This window comes from Stegodyphus dumicola, chromosome 3, assembly GCF_044657685.1.
Source record: "Stegodyphus dumicola isolate Sdum_Otavi_A_Nest chromosome 3, ASM4465768v1".
Lineage (NCBI taxonomy): Eukaryota > Metazoa > Arthropoda > Arachnida > Araneae > Eresidae > Stegodyphus > Stegodyphus dumicola.
This window is the reverse complement of record NC_140770.1, coordinates 160,573,592-160,591,513: the sequence shown is the minus strand read 5'-3', so window position 1 is coordinate 160,591,513 and position 17,922 is coordinate 160,573,592. Positions and strand designations below refer to the sequence as shown.

Sequence of the window (17,922 nt, the reverse complement as noted above, 5' to 3'; positions counted from 1 at the left end):
TGGACATTGATATGGGTGACACGTAGAGGTCCGGCGAATATATATTTGTGGAGCGCATAGGTTGCTGAGTGTATGAGCATGCCGAGCGCGGTGACATGTTAGCAGCACAGGGTGATGTTCACGTTGACTTCTGTTAGTGGCGGACGTTGTGGGATGATGCAGCGTCGCATATATCTTGGCCCATAGCTGCGAGCTGGTCAATGACCTTACAGATTTTATTGATGGCAGGTTTGTTTTTAATAATGAACCGTTGAAAGGCGTCTGTAGGAGGAGTGGGATGCTTAATGTGGTTGTCTGCTGTGAGTGGGCAAGAGTAGATATAGTGTCTGGTGATCCAATCCTAGCAGGGTAGAGAGCGAAGCTGAAGTGCGTAGTTATGCAAGATGGAAGAACACGAAGAGAAAGATTTTGGTTTGAGTTAAAAGTTTCAGTTCCCAACTATTACTTCATCAGCACTACGCAGACCATGCAAAAAGGAAAGATCTAGAAATGACGCAATCGAGAGAAGTTATTACGAATTGTAGAACAGAGAGGGAGAATGTAAAGTTTTACCGTTAGTTTAAATTATAACTTTGCCTTACATATTTTTTATCTTACATATCTCCCCCTTCAAAGAGAAAAAGGCTTGGCGACAGAAAAGCCTTTTTAGAAGAAAACATTACAGTTGTAGCGAAACAAAGGAAAATACAGCAGTGAAAAAAAAATCACAGAATATTGATATAATTACTTTTAAATAAAAAATGTTGTAGATATCATTTTTAACAATAAATTCAAATTGCAAGTCTGTAAGTTAATTTTTCTGTAAAACACTGTAAGGAATCTCCTAATTTTTTCAAGAAATACTGGTAAAATACACAGTTCTGTAAAATCTTTGCTTGAATATCATAAATCATAATATTTTACAGTCCCTTAGCTTGAAAGTCTTTCATAAAAATTGATAATGCCAATATAAAACCAAAATTTTCTTTTACAGATTCATGAAATTTGAATTAATTATTTATAAAATAATCCACATTTTCTTAATTGTAAAACAATGTAACATGGAATTTAGAACTTAATGGATAGTTAAGTAAAAAATTCAATACAATAACAAAATAAACTTTGGTAAAAATGGGCAAATACCCTACAATGTAAATCAGCGTGACAACTTGCTGATGGCTGTGGGATGCTTAAATACAATTACATGTATGTATGTAATATTAACACAATTTTGGAAGCACTGAATGTACTAAGAACACTACGACGTAGATAGAAATGCTGATGGCGTAAATACTTGATTCTTAAAGCGTCCATCCATTTTAAAGAAGAAGCAGTCGAGTTGAATTAAATTCCTTATTTATATAAATTCACATTTTGTAGCCACAATTCATTTAGCGCTCCAATCGTGTCTATTTCCAGAAAACATTCTATTGTGATATAAGCGATGATTGCAGCGAAGTGTCGCAACGCCGGATCTTTGATTTTTGTGATGTGGGGCAAAAACTAAAACTTCCGCGTTCACCCATCATCCTTTAAGGTTCTCCAACAAGTTTTAATTTGTATAATAAATACATAAATCGATAGTGTTTGAGGTGAAAACCTAAGCTTCAATCTTAATCCTAATTCTAATCCTGATTGCTTCTAACCCTCCAGTCTTCGAAACCATTCGTTTTTCCACTCTAGGGGAAAAGGGCAGCTCCTAAGCTTCTCACTATTCCATGTTATTGCATACTCGTTAAATTAGGTTAGGTTAGATTATATGAATATGGCAAAGACAGGAGGGCTATCTACTTAGAGGAGAGGTGCTTTCGTGGAGGAACTTTTTAAAGGAAACTGGCTTGTATTCACATAAGGAAATCCACGAAAACAAACCACGTAGCTAGCCCGTTCTCCTGGGTTTGAACCCAAGTAAGGTCTAACTACCAGTATGCCGCGGTCTTAATCACTCGGCCACTGCTGAGGACATTTATCTGATTATTTACTATGTGTTTCGCCATTAGGCACTGCATGGAAAAGGAGGAATGCCCCGGGGAAAAAGTTGTAAAGGAAACTAGCTCGTATGTTTGTTACACAGGGGAAAATCACGGAAATGCTCATGCAGCCAGAACATTCACATATACTTGGCCCTCGGACCAACCTACTAGCGGTCAGCGGCTTTTATTGCTCAGCCACTAATGGGGCCGTTACATACAAAATATGGGCTATTGCGGAAAGAAAATATTCTAAAAAGATTATACAGAATATGGGCTATCACTGAGAGCATTCGCGCTTCCTGTCTTGTTTTTTATACTTCCTATTTCATAAGTAATTTGAAGTTCTTACCTGCCTTAACGCTATCAAAATGTCACGGAATTAGTAACAAAAATTAAAATTTTACTCTGTAAGCCTTTTGTTCTGCAAATAAGTACATGGAATCGTCATAATTTGATCTGCGGTTTGATTTTTCGGTTGCCAGAATCGCGAGACTTGATAAACGCTCCTAACTCACCGATGATCTTAGGTATTTTTTAATATGTTTTTATTTGCTGAAACTTCTATCTGAACAGGTTGAAGTGTTCGTGATTCGCCCTCAAACAGTTCATCAGATTGCTTTTTGTGCTTTGGAATTTTTTCTTTGTCAGAACAGACTCAACTGCAATTTTTTTGGCTACTGTTTTAGAATCTTGTCTCCAATATTCCATAGGACTTTTCTCTCATTTTTTATAATTCCTCAGTTTTGTTCAGTTCTTTTGTTAATTATGCAAAACGCGGAAGAGGAATTCCTTTTGAATTTCTGTATTTACTCGATAGAATTCTGGAAAAATATTAGCTCAAAATTTTCAGGTTGACAGTAAATTCAAAATTTTTTACAGCATGTACCAGATGTTCTACCTCGTGAGTTGATTCCGCATCAAGAGAAATATCTTTACTTTCTTTGAAATATTTTAATATTTCCGGTAAATTTATTAGAAGGAGTTTCACAGCCATATATTTTGCCGACCATCTTGTCTGGCTGCTTCCTTTTAAGTTGTAATTTGTATATTTTTTTGATAATATGCCATCGAGTAGTGCATCCGACAAAAAAACGAAGTATTTTCTGAGTATTTTCGAGCAGATTAATTGCTTCCGGGCACGAAGAAGCAGAATTCACACCGACAAGATACGAGGAGTGAGCCAAACATGGCACAAATTCGTCCAGCTTATTCATTTCCGTAATCCTAGCTTGTACTATTTTAGAAACGACAGCCATATTAGACCCGTTGTCGTAAGACGTTTCTGCGCAAAACTGTGAGCGAGATGTCCGAAGAAACTGCTATGCTTCCTCGGAGGTGTTCGCCTTTTTAGCTGCTTTTCGTGATTTTGCAATGAGTGAAGTTTCTTGTTCGACGGCCGCTATCAATGTTATTTTGAACATGAATTCAAGCAAATCTGAGAATTTAACTACGGTGATCGGTAAAAATTCGTCTGCGGATACTCCGACCGCATGGTCTGATCGTGATGCTAAGTATACCTCGTGTTCGCCTACCTCGTGCTCGACCAGTGATGTGTGTGCTCATAGTGATGAAAATAATATATCTCCATCTGTTCCTGTATTACCGGATATGCCCGACTTAATTAATTTTATCGATAACCTGGATTACGAGGATGAAAAATGTGTGAAAATTTTAATCGATCTTGACATTGATAAATTATCATTCAAGAATCGTGCTAGTGTTGATCATTTGATCAAATGTGTTACCATGTGTGCGAAAAAAATTAATATTGAAGCGGATGCTATGCATAAAGCCGCGAAGCGCGTGTGTACTAAATTTAAGGATGACATAAGTGCCCATCAGGAGATATTCAAATCGATTGGATTGTACAAGCAAGTGGTAGATAATTTACAAGGTAAGTGCGGAGCCCTTTCTAAACTTAGAAGTAAATTTTCTGTTAAAGGTAATTTAAGCAGTAAAAGGAAAAATGATGTTTCTGATATGGACTGTAACAAAATTGATAAATTTAAGAAACCAACTAAGACTGCAAAGTCTAAGTTAATTAAACCTAGTAATGATGTAAATGTTAATTTGCACAATAGATTTTCTAGTCTTAATGTAGATGATACTTGTACTGACAATATTTCTGTATGTAATGATATGAGTATGGATACTGTGAATTCTGTTAATGTTATCTCTGATAATTCTATGAATGATAATGTTACTGCTACTGATACTCCCCAGACAGGCATTCCGCAGCAGCAGCGGTTAACCCCCTCCCGAGCCCCACCAATTATGGTTCGGCCTCCGGAGGATGTGAAATATTATGATTTTCTCAAAAACTTGCACCATGTGCTTACTGATTGTACCTTCTGTGGCCGCGTCAGCGGCGAGTATCTCAAAGTTGAACCGGCCACGGATAATGGCCATAGGATAATTAGCAAGTATTTTCTTGACAATAGTATTGAACATTATGTTATTAACCCAGCAAATAAAAAACCTGTTAAATATGTTATTAAAGGTCTACCAATTGATGCCAATGTCGAAGTTATTAAAGAATCTCTCACAAAGTACAATTTCAATGTCCATAGGGTTGTGCAGTTAACCAGGTGGAAAACAAAACAACCAATGCCTCTTTTTCAGGCCCAGATAATACCTGATAAAAATATTGAAGAAATTTATAATGTTAATTATCTCATGTATTTTGGTGTAAAAGTCGAGAAATATGTAGCCATAAATCAAGTACCCCAATGTCACAATTGCCAGAAATGGCATCATTCATCAGAAAACTGTCATGTGGCACCTTAAATGTGCAGGTTACCATCGTACTGGCAATTGTGACCATCAGGGCCGCATAGAACATCCTAAGTGTGCTAATTGTCTGGGACCTCATGTTGCCTCTTATAGAGGTTGTCCCAAATTCCCTACAATCAAGAGAAACAATAGTTCCATCACAAAACCTGGCAAAAGTTATGCTCAGGCTCTGAGCAATGTGGTTAATACGGAAGTACCAAAGACTTCGATTTCTACTGCTAATGATAATGCTACCCCAACTATTGTAAAACCGCCTGCTGCTGCACCTGTTGCAAGTCAGAAAATTAGTGAAAATATCAAACAACATGTAAATAATAATTATAATCATAGTAGTAATAATGTTAAAATAGTGAAACTAGCAATACTTCTGACATTTCTGAATTATTTAAAATTATGAAGGAAATCCAAGACCTCTTTGGCTTCAGCCTGGGTCGTATAATAAGTATATATGAAATAAGTTGCCAGAATTAAGAAAATGCACCAACCTCTTAGATAAAATGCAAGTTTTACACTTTTGATCTTTGAGGAAATTCACGGCTTATCGAACTAAAATAATTATGGACTGTGGATTTCGTGTAATAACATGGAACGCAAATGGCTTAACCCACAAAATTGATGAATTACGTCTGTTTATAAATGAGTATAGCCCTGATGTTTTACTCCTACAGGAACGCATGCTTGGTCCTGCAGTGTCATTTGATATTGCTAATTATGTGCTCTATCGTCTTGATCGCAGGAGAATCAACCGACACCCTGGAGGGGGTTAATTATTTTAATCAAGCGCTTCATCGCCCATTACAAAACAACAATGCCACAGCTTTTAGCCCTGGAGGCCCTAGCTATCACAGTCACACCACTCACCTCACGACCAGTCACTTTTATCTCTGCCTATGTCCCATCTAACAGCAGATCACATGTAAACATTGTGCAAGATTTTGACGCACTTACTAAACTCAACAGCAAAGTCATTATAGGCGGAGATCTCAATGCACAACACCGCGCGTGAAGTTGCACTCACAACACATTCCTTGGAAATGTGATACACCGCTTCGCCACTAAGGCCGGTATCACAATTGCAGCTCCACAAACCCCAACACGTTACGACGGAAGGTCTGCTTCAATCCTTGACTTTTTCTTGCTCAAGGGTTGTACATTTAAATCCATTGGCAGTTTGAATGAACTGTCATCGGACCATAATCCAGTCCTGATGGGTCTTGACCTCACCGTTTGTAATACACCACACAAAAAGGCCTTTATTACTAATTGGTCTGATATAACAAAGCCTTAAACAACACCACAATACACATTCCAACAGCACAGACAGGTGATGAGTTAGATGCTATTGTCAGCTTCAGAATGCTCTGAAAGCTAACAGCAAGCCTGCACGTGACTGCAGAAAAGACAAAGCCAACAACGAAATCAAACAGCTCATTCAACGGAGAAATGCTGCAAGGAGAGAATGGCAGCGATCAAGATACCCTCCCGATAGAGCACTTCTCAACCAACTTAAGCGCTAGGTCAGGGCCTTTACACGTAAACAAACAGACGACGACTGGGCCGTTTACCTCTCATCACTCTCCTCTGATGAAGATACTATCTGGAAAGCTACAAACCAGCTTCTGAGATGCCACACAAACATTCTGCCCCTTACTGGCCCTCAAGGAATTGCCTACACCGATACTGAGAAAGCTGAGTCACTTGCTAATCACTATGCTACTCAGTTTTGCACTAACAACATATCCCACTCCCAAACAGAACACCTTGTTTCACAAACACTAACAAAGTTCCTCTCAAAACCACACACAACCAACACTCCTCCTGTCAGGCCTTCAGAGGTCTTTGACTACATCACAAAACTCAAGACCAAGAAAAGCCCTGGACTCGACTCTGTCAGTAACAAAATGCTTAAAAATATGGGAACCCTCATGATCCTAAAACTTACAAAAATTATCAATGGTATGCTGCACCTGGGGCACTTTCCTTCGCCATGGAAGACTGCTGTAATCTCACCCATCCTCAAGCCTGGAAAACCTATCACAGACTCTGTTTCATACAGGCCGATCAGTCTACTATCTTCAACAAGCAAAGTGGCTGAATTTATACAACAACGTCTACTTCAACACCTGGATGACAACAGTCTGCTTATTAACGAGCAGCATGGCTTCAGAAAACTGCATTCAACGAATCATCAATTCTACAGAGTAACTGAACTGGTGTCCCAAGGTCTCCAGGACAAGTCCATCACAAGAGCAGTTTTTCTTGATGTTTCCAAGGCCTTTGACAGAGTCTGGCTGGAGGGCCTCATACACAAAATCATAAACCTGGGCTTCCCAGATTACATCACACACATCACACATTCTTACCTTATGGGTCGACACTTTGTCGTTCGTCTTAACAACACCATCTCTACCCCCAGGCCCATCAGGGCTGGGGTCCTACAAGGGTCCATTTTGGGCCCGCTTTACTTCAATATTTACACGAACGATATCCCACACACACAACACACCACCCTAGAAAAGTATGCTGATGACACGGCAATTCTATCACAAAATGCATCTCACGGCTCAGTCATACAACAACTACAAAACCACATCCACACACTGGAGTCCTGGCTAACGGCATGGAAAATCAGCATTAATGTGGATAAATCGGATGCCATCCTTTTCTCGAGGAAAAAGAATATTGATTATGATATCCACATTAAAATGTATGACACGCCTATCCCCTGGACCAAGCAGGCTCAATACTTAGGTGTTACATTGGATCAAACTCTCACATGGACCCCACACATTACAAAGCTTATTGCAAAGTTCCGGGTTCGTAAAGCTACACTTTGCCCCTTAATTGCCCGGAACAGCGTTCTCTCTACTGATAATAAATTACTCATTTATAAAGCCATGTTACGTTCCATCATCACCTATGCCTGCCCTGTCTGGGGGTATATTTTTTATACTCATGTTCAAAAACTGCATGTCCTGCAGAATATAGTGCTAAGACAAGCGGCGGGTTGTCCGTGGTTCATAAGAAACTCGGCAATCCACCGTGAATTCAATATACCGTATCTGAAGGAATATATGGCCACTCTGGCCCTGAGATTTTACAAAAATATTCCCAAAGTCTCTAACCCAACCATTCCAGTACTAAATTACGATTACAATACCCAGGCCTTCAAAAAAAGGCCTCGGGCTGTGCTCAGACATCTTAAATAACCTGTTGATATGTATTCTTTTGATATGTAATTTTTCTGGCATGTAATTGTTTTATATGTAACCGCACCAATCGTCTCTCATGTATAATATATTATATTAATTTTCATTTCTGCACTGATGTACTCAATAACCTATTATTGCTTTTATTTTGTGTTGTCTCTTGTAAACATATGTATATCAATATCTCTATGTATCACACTGGACTTTTGGACTCTGTTGCGATTTGGCATTTCTTTTTTTCTCCGCACTTATCCTTGCCCGATGGGGCGTGCTAGCTACTGCGGTAGCTCAGTCTCTAAGGATCCCATGGATTATCACCACGAATATCTCATCAACTTTTAATTGACCCAGCACCAGCTTAGGAACTGAATGTATTCGAAAATCGTTTACAATGTTATCCTAGGGTAGCGTACCACGCGCGGGCACCTGATTGCTACGTACACACGTACAAATGCTAAGACTGACACCGACATTGTCCAATATCTATAAATCATCAAGTATCAATTAAGACATTAAGTTTCTACAATGCATTGGAGAAATACATTCTCTTATCTTTCCACCAATTTCTATGAAATCAATTAAATTTTTCTTTATCTCACACACATCACCACACGTTTTTACGTATTGAATCACCTGGTTCATTTTTTCTGTGTGAGACACATATGCAGTGCAATCGAACATTATTGTGTACTATTTGGCTTTTTTAATATCGTTTAAAATACTACTTCAGACTGTTTTGCCTTTAAGTTAATAATTTCATTTTGAATTATCTTTGATGAATATGATTCCTTTCCCTTTGTTTTTTGCTTTGACTGGTACTTAAGAGTTGAATTATGTTTGGCAAACGGAGAGATTAAATTCAGAAAATTTCCTTTCGCTAGGTCGAGGACACTTTGTGAACAGGCTACTTGGGATATCATCAGACCCAAGAAAAGAATGACAGTTTGTTGAAGGATACAGTACCGCATCCATGACTATAAAGAATTTCTCTCCATTTTTCTTTTTTTGTGTGAATGAGTCGCTCAGTGTCGTGATCGATGCCTGAACGAGATTTCATTTATTGTACTCGAATTTTCCACTTAATAGTGCACCTCTGTGGATTCCAGATACTTCGTGCTCAGTTTATCTTGTTAAAACTTTTTTCCAATTAATGAATCCTGTATTATGGTGTAGCGTCAGCACTATGTTTATGATAAATCTTTTAGGGTGTACAAAAAATTGCATTCTTGTTTTTAGAATATGTAAACCATGATTTTCTAAGCTTTTCATTATTTACTAATGTTCTATATCACATGTCAAATGTCTGCCATCACGTTGAATGGTACTGAGGCTTAAGTTTTCTGGATGTTTACCGGCTAATAATACTGATTCACTGCTTAAGAAAGATTGTTGGTGATCTTTCATTTTTTTCTATGACCAGTCAACTGCATGAGCCCTACAAATAAAAAAAATTTAGTTTTTCGTCTTTCTGCTGCCCGTCCCCATTTAAATGAAGGATCTTTATATTATGGTTTATAGCTATTCGCTTGATGTCTATGAAGAAGGTTGTTCTTTCAAATGCTGACTTGTATATTGTTTGGGGATGATACATGCAGTCATGTTTGGTCGTGTAAATTGCAGGAAATATTAATACCCTCTAGAATCTCAACATAATCGGGATTGCGGCAGGGTCTGACGCTTTACTTCTTCCGTAAAGTTATTTTTTCATCTTAGCTGAAATTTGTTTTCTCTGTTTGGCCTTATCTTTGGCTCGTTTACTATATTCCGCTTTTCTCCCCCTCGGCGCACAGATGGTTTCTTTTAATCTAAATGAAATACACTATGAATGAATTGCCTTAGTAAGAATAACTAAGAATTGACGTAATTACACTCAACAGTCCTAAATAAATGGTCGCGTCTCGCTTGCTGGCTATTGAAAGCAAACATATCTAAGGGAAAAAAAAAAGAGTACAGAAGAGACCTGAAAACTTAAAAATAAATAAATAAATAAATAAAAAATAACATAAAAATAATAAGTCTAGCTTTAAAATCCAAAATGCACTCCACTGTTCCGAGTCAAACCAAAAGTGAGCCTAAGTTGCCGACTGGCTGCAAAAAAATCTAAATGCCTTGCTTCATCTTGAAGACATAATGATGGTGTTTTGTATATACTCGACGAATATTAATTTGAACTATTTCATTTCTCCAGGATGGTTCAAGGTTAATTATTTTGGGTTAGCTCTTAGAAAATAGTTACAATGCTTCTCCATTTTCCAGCAGACGTTGTTATGGAAACCGGGCGACTTCTTTAACAAGTTATCGTTCTGTTTCTCATTTAAATATACCCCGCCGAGACTGGAAACGATAGAGGCACTTCAGACGTTACTGATAGGGTCAGTCTGATTCTATCAGTGACTCTTGGAGTCCTTCGATTTGCGTCTTTCTAATCTTATATTTATAGTTGAATCGGCTGTACTTAACTTTATTTTAACTCACGTTTCTTAGGTTCCAAGGCTTCTTAGTATTTAATTATAAATCCTCTTAAAAAAGGTTTTTAAACTTCGCCTTAAAACATCGTACTAAAATTAGAGAGCTGTTTTAGCGAACAACATACCAAATACGATACAGCGTTATATTTGAATTTGCCGCCCACAAGAGTTGCCACCCGGGGCAAGAACCCCGGCTTGCCCTCCGCTAGATCCGGGACTGAAGTGTCGTAATAAGATGAAAGAATAAGCCAGAAGAAAGTGAGTGTCGTAGTAGTAATGCACAAGAAGAAGGGGGGAGGCAAAAGTTTCAGTTTTAAGTTTTGGTTTAAAATTTGGTGATTGGGCAAAAGACATCTGCATTAAGCATCACGTAAGATCGGCCCGATTAATTTGAATGACGCAGTTTAGACTTAAGACGCTATTTTTAGACGGAGAGAGGAAGTTCCCAAATGAAATAAAAATAAGAAAGGTTATAGTGAATTAAATTTAGAAGTTTGCTTTCACATTTTTTATCTTATGTATACATATTTGTTAGAAAAGCCCAGCTGCGTAAGGTAGCTTCCACTCAAGGCAATGTTAGGGTTGCTAGAAAGTGGCAAAGAAAGGCAGGGTTGCCAGATTTAACGCGAAATCTCCCATTTGACGACATTTGGGGATATGTCATAAATGGAGGGAGAACATTCTAGTACGAATTTTTACCGGTTTTCCCGAGAATGTGCTAGGCAGGTCAAAAGCTATATATACTCTGCCTGTACGTGGAGTAAGAGTGTATCGTGAGGAGTATCGAGAGTATCTTGAGTTCAGTAGTAGTGCCTCGAGTTCAGAGATTAGCTTGAGAGCAACCGAAACGAGTCGGGAGCTGTACTTTAGTGCTTTGCCGTTAAGCTGTCTCCCCCTTTGTAGTCTGAAGGCTGTGTTGCTGATTGTTTCAGCGTGTTTATCGCTGCTTTTCGACGACTGTAAACGTGTCTTTGAAACTCTACTGTGTAATACTGGCGAATAAATTGTGTTTTGATTCTTCATTAAGTGTTGTCATCAATCACTTCAAATCCACTAACCCGTAAAAGGTAACAATATGTATGTATATATATATATATATACAGGGTGATTCTAAATTGCTTTTACAAATTAAGAGGGGTGATAGTACTCATCCAGATGAGCAATAATTACGATAGAACATAGGGTCGCATTCCACTTTCAGAGGCAGAAAAGAGGAATATTAGAATTCCAATCTGAACTTACAACAATGTTGCGAAAGCGAATAAACGAGACCATAAGTTACGCAATTAGTTTCGTGAAAACCTCACAGAAAGTGTACAAAACAGATAAAACCGAAAACCTGGCGTTTGAGTGTTAACTCGAGCTCAGACTTTGATGGCAAACACTCAAATGCACATCTTTGGTTCGCAAGGTTTCAACCTCGCAAACGATTGCAACAAGTAAATTATCTAATCAAAGGCAATATATATATATATATATAATCAAAGGCTGAATATTAAATAACAGTTCATAGATGCCATCCAAGATTTATATTAACTTGTCTAGCGTGTGCAGCATGTAAGTCAAAAACAATTTAGAATCTGTTAATGAGGGTTTCTAGAGATCGGATTACTAAATGTAATTTTAAAATTACTCCACTCCTCCTACAAACCAGGGAATTCGGATAGGGGGGAGGTGGAGTATTAGTTTTGAAATTCGTGACACAACAATCATCAACTTTTAGTTCTTGTTTCGAACTTCAATTTGACTGAGTATTGAGATTTAAAAGACTTACTTCATTCATTTCAAGACATGCTTCCAATTCTTCAAACGAAGCATCATTTTTCTCTATTTCATTGTCTTATTTAAATCTCGAAGCAGAGTTTTAAAGGAATCCAGCTTCTGTTATCGATACTTCTTCAGCAACATTTCAGAACCACTAATGTTTACGGGGTGTTCAAATGAAAAGGTACGAAGCGTCGCAACAAATAAACCAATTTAAATTTTAATGTGCCGCTTAGGCATAACGGAGTAAGACATCTAAAGGTGCGAATGTTGTGTCCAGCCTGGTTGTGCGCATGCGTTGGACGCCCGCACATGACGTATGCAGTTGTGTTGAGAAGCAGGCAGTTGTGTGTTCCGTCGAATTGATGCGGCAGTGAGCGTGAGGACATCATGGTGTTCACATTGATTCGACGATTAAGGAGCAGTGAGGTGTTGTGAGATTTCTTACTGTGGAAAGGGTTAATGTCGCGAACGACTCACGCTCCGCTCTTGGGGAACAGATTGAGCCTCCAGACCGACGAGAATCGAAAAAGAAAGTTTGTTTTTTGAGAACTGGCAACGATGAGTGTATGCTTTTCGAACAGTGACGCAGTAGAATAATGCTAAGTAGTTAGAAGTGTTTTTGATGTTGTAATGATTTAGATATTGTTCCTCTTTTGTGTGAAATGTCAAATAAAGGGATTCATACAAAATAGTGCCAATTTTAGATGAGTTTGAAACCAAATCGGAGTCTACAAAAGCGGCGGGCCAGTATCAAAGAACGCGGATCATAAAGGTAAGCAACCTTTCTTGATTTGCTTATCTAGAATTTTGAATGATCTGTTTTTTACTGAATTGAAATGATAGTTAAACCGGCCGACATTCATCACCGGATATGCCGTATACGGGAGAGACAGTGTGTCCGACAAATCAGTGAAAAAGCAAAGTGCCAGCTTTCGTGAAGGCCTAGAGCGTTTGAGTGATGACCCAAGATCAGGCCAGGCAAACACGGTAATCACGGCTGAACTCATCGACAAGATGAACGACCTGGTGAGACGGGATTGCTCAAAGGAAAGCGCTTCAACTCGGACGGCGAAATGAAGGACTGGTTCATGTCACAGCTACAGGAATTCTGGAAAGAGGGAATCCTTCAGCTCGTGAAACAATAGGACAGTTGTGCTCAGGCCTCTCGTGATTACTTGTGCATAAAGACTTCAGTATATCCATAGTATTGTTTCGTACCTTTTCATTTGAACACCCCTAATAACCTGGTTCTGTTGTAGTTTCTATCAACTTTTCTCTACAAATTAGGTTATTTTTTAAGGTATCTTTGTGCCTGTTCGAAACAGGAGAGCCATTCATCTCTGTGGCTCGAAGAAAGACCGGTGTTATAGTATCAAAAGAAATCCAATGCAACTAATAGAAAAAAAAATTGAGAACTAGCTTATTTTATAAGAATTCAAGCTACAAAACAAATAGTAATTGAAGCTACCGAACAAAATGAGGAACACAACTGACCGTTACATCTTTAAAATGAATAACTTTCATTGCCAATTTTGAAAAGGCATTCTTTTTCTTTTTTAAAAACGTATCAGTGTAACATTCTCCAACATATGTGTATCTCGAAATAACTGTATATCCTAACAAAAAGAGTCAAAATATGAAGTGACAATTTTAATTTGGAATTATAATGAAAAATACTCCTTTCCTATTACATTGTTTGCAAACTTTCGATTTTGAAAGCCAAATCGTTGGCCGATTAGAGAGTAAATATATTTTTAAAATTAATAAGAGTTACATGCCAACTACATTTATCTGCAACTTGTGTATTAGTACTCTTAAAAAAAGCTTTCATTCCTTAAATCAGGATTCCAGGAATGAATTGGAATTACATGTAATATTATGTATTTTTTTAAAACTATTAAGAACGTTTTGATGGCAAAGAGTATTTAGTTTACAAGCTTAAGAGCTTGTAAATAAGAAAGCATGAAATAAATAATATAAGGAGAAAATTTCTTCAGGTGTATTAAATATGCATAAGTTTGTTAATATTTGTTATGAGATTTTAATGTTCTATTATATACTTAACAATTAGTAAATATCTTTTTAAATTTCAGATTAACCTCCAGCTTCTGATGTCTCCAGCCAAACGATTTATTGGATAACAAGTTCGCTGTACTTGCCGACAAAGATGATGAACTAAACCTTCTCCCTAATGAATCTTCCTCCTATCTGGAAAAGATCTGTAAAAAGTAGCATAAAAATACAAGATTTCCAGTCTTCTCTAACTCAAACTGCAGAAGGAATCAACTTCCGATTTTTCCTAAAAAAAGTACGACATCATGTGGTAACTGTTTCTGGCGGCTAAGCTCCACCACGTGATTCTACTCAAGATGATGACTTAACCTTCGATTCAAAAGAGTTTCGTTATCCACGAAAGAGCTCGAAACTGCTTCTGACAACGACACAAGATCTTTTAGCTTTGAAATCAGCAAGTCTGGAATCCTCAAATAAGTCCGTGAACTGCTTCCAAATGTTATCTTGAAGCAGCTTACAGACTTATTTGAGGATTCCAGACTTGCTGATTTCAAAGCTAAAATGAAGACTAGCGCCGAATTCGAAATTAAAACTTCCCAGTAGGACGTTTACCATTGAGTGATTTCCCTACTTGATAATAAAGATATTTTATATCATTCTTACTTCCTATCTGAGAATAAAAATTTGAAGGTTTCAATTATGGAATCTGCCCTCATATTTAAAAATTGATGACATCTCTGATAAGGTGCTGGAAATGGGATTCTAAGTGCTCAGTTTCCCAGCTAGTCACTATGAGACGCTCGGAGTTACCCATGAGATCACGAAGCTCGCACTACACCTGATAACTCTCAGGAACGCATAAAGCAAGGACTAATTTTAATTTTCTATACTTGATGTACCTCAAGATTAAAGCAGAAGCATACTGTGAACTAACTACCCGCACTGTTCTTTCGCTATCAGTCCTTCCAATATGTACGGCATACTTGCAGACATCAACCTAAGTGCATGAAGTGAGGACTAAAGACATGAGCTTTTATGTGATGCATTACATGTTTTATATTCCTAGCACTATTGCAATAGTCTCCCGTTTGCACTTATTCGTGACACAAGATGTTTTGAAACAGCTGCCATAGATATTACTGCAAATATTTGAGTCTAATTGCATTCTTGTTTTGGGGTATTACTGTTGTAATGTTTTACATCAGCGATTCTCAACCGATGATAAGCAAAGAAACAAAGTATTATTTAACTATTAAATTCCAAAAATTATATACTTCATCATCCTGTTTACGTTTTTTTTCCTAACACTCGTAAATGTATGCGATTTAAACTTTGTTCAAAGGTCAATAGCCGCTCATGGACTTAAGTAAAATAATCCGTTTTTATTTTCACACATATTCTTTTAGCCATAAACATCGAAAATTGTCATAAATGATATTTCTAAAAGGAATAACAGAAATGGACTGTATTCAATAGAAAATGAAAATAAGTTCCCATAAAAAGATAATAGTATCTCAATAATTCTTTAATAGTTGATCAAAGTTTTTAGCTACACTTCATGCTGCCACCATTTTCGGGATCATATTGCTTTATTTTCAATTAGGATAATTTTCTACGTCGATTTGCTGTCTGTAACAGCAAGTATTTTGCCTTCTTGTTGCTTTGTATTCCTTACTTTTCAACGCCATTTGAGGATACCGTTGTTTATTTTTGAAGAAATCGTAATATACCGTGCATTTAAATACTTGTTAAAAATAATAAAACTAACCTAGATTCAAAATGGAAAGCTTGACTAAGCGGAAAAGTGATTCATAGGTGATGGATCCAGGACAATTTACTGGCACTAAAGAATATTGAAAACACAAGAATTGTTTATAGAATATACAATGAGTTATTTATCGTTTGGATTTATTTGAAATGGACCATCAACCTCAATGTGATGTTTGAGGTGAACTACTATCTAATCAAAGTATGAAACCATCGTTTCTTAAAAGATATCTTAAATCTAAGCATACCCATTTAACGGATAAATCTGAAGAATATTTTGAGAAGAAATTATCGGAGTCAGAAATAGTAAACAAGTAATAAAATGTTTTGTTACTTAAGTAAAAAAGCTTTGGAAATTAGTTACATAGTAAGCCAAAGAATTGTCAAGATTGGCCAGGCTCACACTAGTGGAGAAACATCTTATATTTACCAGCAGCTAAGATATGGTTTTAACAGTATTCAACGAAAATACGGCTAATTAATAATATTCCGTCATCAAATGATACAGTAAGTTGACGAAGTCATGAAATGGCAAATTCCATAAAAATGACACCTATTCAAAAAATAAGACACTGAGTATTTCGCATTGCAAATGGATGAAAGTATTCATATAACGAATTTTGTTCAATGATTAGTTTACATACGTTTTGAAGAAGATAAACGAATTGCCGAAGATTATTTATTTTGTGAATCTCTTCATGATAGAGCAAATGCAAATGAAATTTTCAAAGTAATTGATACAACAATAATGATTTCAAAGTAATTGATTCAACGATATTCCTTGGAATAAGTGCATTTCCGTATGTAGTGACGGATGTCGAGCTTTCACAGAAAAATATTTCAGTGTTATTTCTCAAATAAAGTCGTACCTGAAACTAAATTTTCTCTCTGGTCCATTCGGGAAGCTTTAGTAGCCAAAAAAATCCTCAAAATCGTTTTGAATCACGGTGTGAAAATTGTTAATTTTATTAAAAGCCGAGCTTTAAACTCAAGAATATTTACGATTTTATGCCAAGAGATGAGCAGTGGTAAAGTAGTTAGTAAGACACAAAGCGTTAAATCGTCTTTTTGAACTTCGATCAGAAATTCTAATGTTCCTCCGTTATTCAAAATTTGAATTGCAAAAATGTTTATTTAGTGAATTATGGTTGGCACGTTTAGCAAATTTAGCTGATATTTTCGGAAAGTGAATTAAATTTAGGATTACGAAGGACAAAGTTTTAAATTTGTTTACCATTAGAAATAAATGAATAATAAAAAAACTCGCGCTAATAATCAAAGAATTAGATAATAGTAATGCTTTAAGCTTTTTACCCCTTTTAGAAAATTTTCTAACCGAAAATAATTTGAAATAAAAAATTTACCATCCGACATTAAAAATGATTGTTTTTCATTGATATAAATGATTTCAACATTGTACGTGATAAATAATTTCAGCATTGTATTATGTATTTTCGCAAAGATTATGGAAAAATTGGAATAGAAATCCATTTTGTTCAAATGTACCTGAAATTCTATATTGTGAAGGATAAGAACAATTCATAGAAATTTCCTGTGATCGAACTCTAACTGAAAATTTCAAAAATAACACACTCTGTAACTTTTGGCTGAACGGGAAAAAAAAAAAAAAAAAAAAGAATTTAAGGGCATTTCAAATAAAGCTAAATTTTTACTACCTTTTTCCACAATGTGTTTGTGTGAACAAGAATTTTCTACCATGTTATATATGGAAAATAAATACAGAACAAAATTAAAAGTGGATACTAATTTTCAGTTAAAAAAGTAAAATAAGACCAAAGATAAAGAAACTGATTTCTGTTAAAGAGGTCCAAATTCCACACTAAATTTTAGAATTAAAGTAATATAACTTCAATTTTGATAATTAAAATGGTAACCAATTTTTAATATAATATTTTTATGCGTGCATATTTAATACAAACAGCCAACAGGTTG

General features: G+C 36.6%; 1 protein-coding gene across 1 annotated transcript; it reads left to right on the top strand.

Moving 5' to 3' along the window:
- The first annotated feature begins 3,243 nt into the window (after positions 1-3,243).
- On the top strand, positions 3,244-17,608 carry LOC146998168 (uncharacterized). Its single transcript, XM_085813563.1, has 2 exons — positions 3,244-3,846; positions 14,283-17,608. Exons 1-2 carry the CDS (start codon positions 3,324-3,326, stop codon positions 14,285-14,287), a joined length of 528 nt encoding a protein of 175 aa, XP_085669689.1. The 5' UTR covers positions 3,244-3,323; the 3' UTR covers positions 14,288-17,608.
- The last annotated feature ends 314 nt before the right edge of the window (positions 17,609-17,922 follow it).

Excerpts from the sequence above, each read along its gene's own strand:
- LOC146998168 (XM_085813563.1), top strand. The coding sequence starts at position 3,324 with ATGAGTGAAGTTTCTTGTTCGACGGCCGCTATCAATGTTATTTTGAAC.